The sequence below is a fragment of the Benincasa hispida genome, chromosome 9 (genome assembly GCF_009727055.1).
Source record: "Benincasa hispida cultivar B227 chromosome 9, ASM972705v1, whole genome shotgun sequence".
Classification (NCBI taxonomy): domain Eukaryota; kingdom Viridiplantae; phylum Streptophyta; class Magnoliopsida; order Cucurbitales; family Cucurbitaceae; genus Benincasa; species Benincasa hispida.
Genome location: NC_052357.1, coordinates 47,341,966 through 47,346,497, shown reverse-complemented (window position 1 = coordinate 47,346,497; position 4,532 = coordinate 47,341,966). Strand labels below are relative to the sequence as shown.

The 4,532-nt window shown below is 39.0% G+C and overlaps 1 protein-coding gene across 2 annotated transcripts in view; it reads right to left on the bottom strand.

Annotated features, from left to right (window-relative positions):
* The window catches only part of LOC120086465 (probable leucine-rich repeat receptor-like protein kinase At1g68400), a 3,365-nt gene extending 1,283 nt beyond the window's left edge, over nt 1–2,082 (bottom strand). Inside the window, exons 1-2 of one of the 2 annotated variants that reach the window (XM_039043138.1) lie at nt 1,791–2,082; nt 198–1,286 (exon numbers count right to left, since the gene is read on the bottom strand). In XM_039043138.1, the coding sequence (XP_038899066.1) occupies nt 198–1,286; nt 1,791–1,821 (1,120 nt within the window). In that variant the 5' untranslated portion in view covers nt 1,822–2,082. Of the gene's footprint in view, nt 1–197; nt 1,440–1,790 lie in introns of both variants that reach the window. The other variant, XM_039043137.1, reaches the window with a different exon arrangement.
* Between the last annotated feature and the right edge of the window lie 2,450 nt (nt 2,083–4,532).

Sequence of the window (4,532 nt, the reverse complement as noted above, 5' to 3'; positions counted from 1 at the left end):
AAGTATACTGCACTTTGGTTAATCAAAAGCTAAATTCAGACCAATAAAAAAAATGACATGGTAGTCAACCTCTTCACAAATCTGTATCAGGTTTGATGTACACTTGGGAATGCGAAAATTTACTTTAACACGGATGAAAATGGCTATGTTTTATAGAATAAGAAAAGCTTTAGAAGGGTGTTAAAATCTTTACTTACTCTCAAGCAGTTCATGCAGACTTCCACGTCTCTGGTATCTGTAGATCAGTAGTTTCTCATCCTTTGCTGAATAATAACCCACGAGTGGCAAAATATTTGGGTGCCGCAAATTTCCTACTAGCCTCATGGTTTTACGAAATTCATCGAAGTTTATCTGCATTTTCCTCAATGTTTTGACAGCATAATATTGGCTCTTTAACCTAACCTTGAAAAGACTAGTGCAGGCATTCAGACTTTGTAAATCAGCTGTTGCTTCAAGGAGGTCCTCCACTTTGAATTGCTCATCTTCTTCATTAAAGAACACGAGCTCTTTCTGGTCTCGAAGGGCTTCATCAGGTTTTTCAACCTCACTGGACATGGCTGACAGAGCAGCAACAGGAGGAGACTTCTGAAGGGCCTTCTGAAATATCTCCTTTTTGAGCGCTAACTTTGAAGCCCTCTTGCATACAAGAAATGACAATACTAAAAACGTTGCAGCTCCAATGATAATGATTATCAACCACATTAACTTATTAGAGGCAGTCCAGTTTGCTCCCCCACCACTATCATACTTTCTGCTTTGCGAGCTAGACGAGATGGGTGACACAGCCTCTACCCTAGCATTAATGTTGTCTCGCCGAGCTATCCATGATCTTAGAGACTTCCTATGCTTCAACTCCTTGAATTGAGGTGAGGTGGTAGTAAAGTGATTGTTAGAAATGTCTATTCTCCTAAGATGTTTGAGTTTTGGCAAAACAAAAGGTAACTCCCCACTCAAATTGTTGTTGCTAAGGTTCAAGTGGGTCAGCCTTGTACAGCACACAATTGAATTAGGAATGTTTCCTTGGATGTTGTTTTTAGCCAAGTTAAGAACTCTTAGACTAGAAAGCTTGCAGATAGAATCTGCATCAATTCTGCCACTGAGGTTCAAATTCTCAAACCTGATTTCGACAATAGCACCTTGACGACTATATTTTACACCTTCAACCTTATTCAAGTGCAGATGTTGCTTTGATTCGTTCGTGCCAATTCCGAGCATGTCTTGTGGGTCAATAGCTTTGATAAAACTAAGAAAAGCTTCAGATGCTGATAAATCACCATCCAAACAAGCTGCGAATGATGGAACATATACTGCTTCAGATATCAACCCCAACAGGAGCAAAAATGAACTCAAGCGTCTATACATTTTGAGCATCTTCAGAAGACTGGAAATTTTTTCAACAGAGCATGATCATACTCAAAGCTGATGAATACAAATGCAGTCTGTACAATCCAAAGATTTAGGTATTATTCTCTGTAAAATGTGAGACTACCGATGTGGTTATCCCCAGAATATTCAACACTAAACGTTAATTTCTATGTGATAACGAATCATCAAAAGCATTTCACACCATCTGATTCGATGCCCTAAAGACTAATTAGTCTACCACATCAATTTTAGCAATTCAATGCCTTGAGATTACCTATACGCAACACGTATTCTGATATTTCAACATCAATTCAAAATCTACTATTAATTTATAGTTTCAATGAACGTTATCAATAATTAATTGATGGAAAACTTTCTATTAGTTCATCTGTAAGACCAAATTGGTCATAACATTGAATTTCTACCATCTTCACCGCCTCGATCGAAACGTAGCATGCGTGCCTGTGTTTTCTTCTGTACTCTTTCGGATTCCCTCCAGTCCAGACTTCCATTACGAATTCGAGCGTTTGGTGTTCAGCGTTCGTTGTCACCGTTCTTCACCGTCCGACGGCTGCATGATTGGACCTTCGAGAACGGCCGCCCACCCAACCATCGCAGGGACGGCGGTGATGTTTCTCGGGAATTTTGGGTTCGGCGGATGGATGAGAAAAAAATTAGATTAAAAAATGTAAAATGCCCCCGTTTTTTGAAAAAAAAAATATTGAAGGGCTTTTTGCTAACTTTAAATTAGAGTGAAATTATCAAAATATACTCGCGTGCTCATGAAAAAGCAGTCTTACTCGTCTCACTCTCTCTCACACGTGGAAAAGACCCATTTTTCTTTTCCTTCTTGTCAGTCTTGCTCTCACTGGTCTTACTCTTCCATTCTTCACCAATTTGGCTCTTCCTTTCCTCACATAGTCTTGCCAGACACCTAACATCAACAATCACTCTCCTTGGAGCTGCTTGTGTAAACTCATCATGCCAAAGAAGAAGATGCAGCAGAAAAGAAGTCGGAGAAGAAAAAAATGCAACAAAAGAAGTTGGGAGAAAGGAAGAGGAAACAAAAAAAGAAAAAAAAGGGGAAAAATTATGGAGAAGAGAACAAGAAAGCAAGGGCAATGTTGTAATTTCACGTGATCATGACATCATCAAAGGGTCATTTGACATTTTTTAAAAATTTTGGTATTTTGAACCTTTAAAATTGGTCTTTTGAGCAATTATCTCGGAATTTTTTGTATGGTGGGCCCATTTTGGGAGGTTCAACTGAAAAATTGTCCACCTTGAGAAAATCATTAAAATTTGGCCTTTTTGCTTATGTCAACCACCTTTGAAATTACCCAAGTGTCCTCGAAGATGCGCTCAATTGGTCCCCCAGTGTCCCAGCCTTGATTCACGATCCCATTCCCCGTTCTTTTCTATTGATCTCGATCTCGATCAATGGTCCAACTCCACATTTTCCGATCCTGATCTCAATCCACGTCAAACTACATGTCAGTTCATTAAAATCGGTCCCAATTTCCATTCCCAATACTCCCTCCCGTTCTCAATACTCTTTCTTGAACACAATCCCAATTCTCGTACCAAATGGAAATTAATGCGATGTACAAAATTGACAAAGCACACAATCGTATCAAATCAATTTAATGAAACTTGTTTAACAAATGTCGTTCGAAATGTGGAGAACACAAAATGTTTCGTTTGATATCCATTTTTAACAAAGAAGCATTACGTTCGAATTTTGTGAAGAACCCATAGTTCTGACCGAGCTACGACTAACATCTCCAACGAACAGAGAATCAACATTATATTGAGTCACCAAATATAAGTTGTTGCACACAAGTAAACACAGAACTTCGTACGATTTGTTTCGTAATTAATTTCTTTTTTCAATTCATAACATATATCACATTTTATAAGACGTAAACGGTGTGCGTGGCTTGCTATTAATGAAAACGAGCGAGTGTCGAGGAAATGTAACAAGGTAGACAACCACTAACAAGATGAAATATGGGAACAGGTGAGGAACGGAGGAGGAACAAGAACAGAGACCGGGATCGAGTGATGGGAACGTGAAATGGGACTAAAAACGAAAACTAGGAAGAGATCAGGGATCAAGAGCGAGAAATGGGAGCAAGATAAATGAGCGAGAAAAGGATAGAATTGAATTGATTTTAATATTCTATTTTTTGTATTATTTTGAAGGACGGATGAGAAATTCATTCGACACGGTGGAAAATGGAATGATAGTAAACAATGCTATGAGGGAGGTCATTTGAAGGACATCGTGGGGTCGAGGGCATTGAGGTACGCTGAATTGAGGGATCGAGTTTACAAAATTGCAAGAGTTAATTCTTCAGAGTTCAACATTGTAATGAAGGTTCAATATAAGTTGGACTCAGATGGTCTTACGGTATGTCTAATGGACGGCGACGATGTTAAGTGTCTACTTCTTAAGCTAGATCGTAATAGACTTCAAATCTTTGTCAGTGTTGAGAAGATATACAAAGACAAAATGCATATGACATTGAGACAGAACGTGAAGCTTTGTTTGAGACTGAATATGTTGTATCTATGGAAAATGACGACATCTAACCCATGGGATTCACAAACGACATACCAGTATGATAACAAAAAGCGGGTTCATAATGATGCATTTGACGTAGTTGTGGAAAATGATTGTCATGACACCGACAGGGATGGGAATGATATTGGGACCAAAAATGTTGTTAATCAATGTGGGGATAATGTGGCAAGTCAACTACATCCAACTTCAAGCTAGCCTGCTAATTTGGATACATGGCAAGAAACTCAATCCTACGTAATGACTTTGGTCACTGTGTTGGCAATATGCCACGAAGTCCTGATACAGCAACTGAGTATGGCTCTTCAAGAGGTGGACCATCTAAGAGCAGTGTTAGGACGGTAGGGATCAGATCTCGCAGTGGAAGCGCTTCGACGAGGAACATCTTGCATCCTGCAATTTGATATTACATTAAACAAAATAAACAAACACGTAAATTAGCATGCTTTTAGGGAAAGGATTAAAATGATTATTGCCTTTGTAGATTCCCTGATGCCACAAACAAGTCTCTCCAAGGTTCCAATGAATGGACCTCCAAGTGGTCTTGATCACGAATAACTCCTTGAACGATCTCGAATACTAC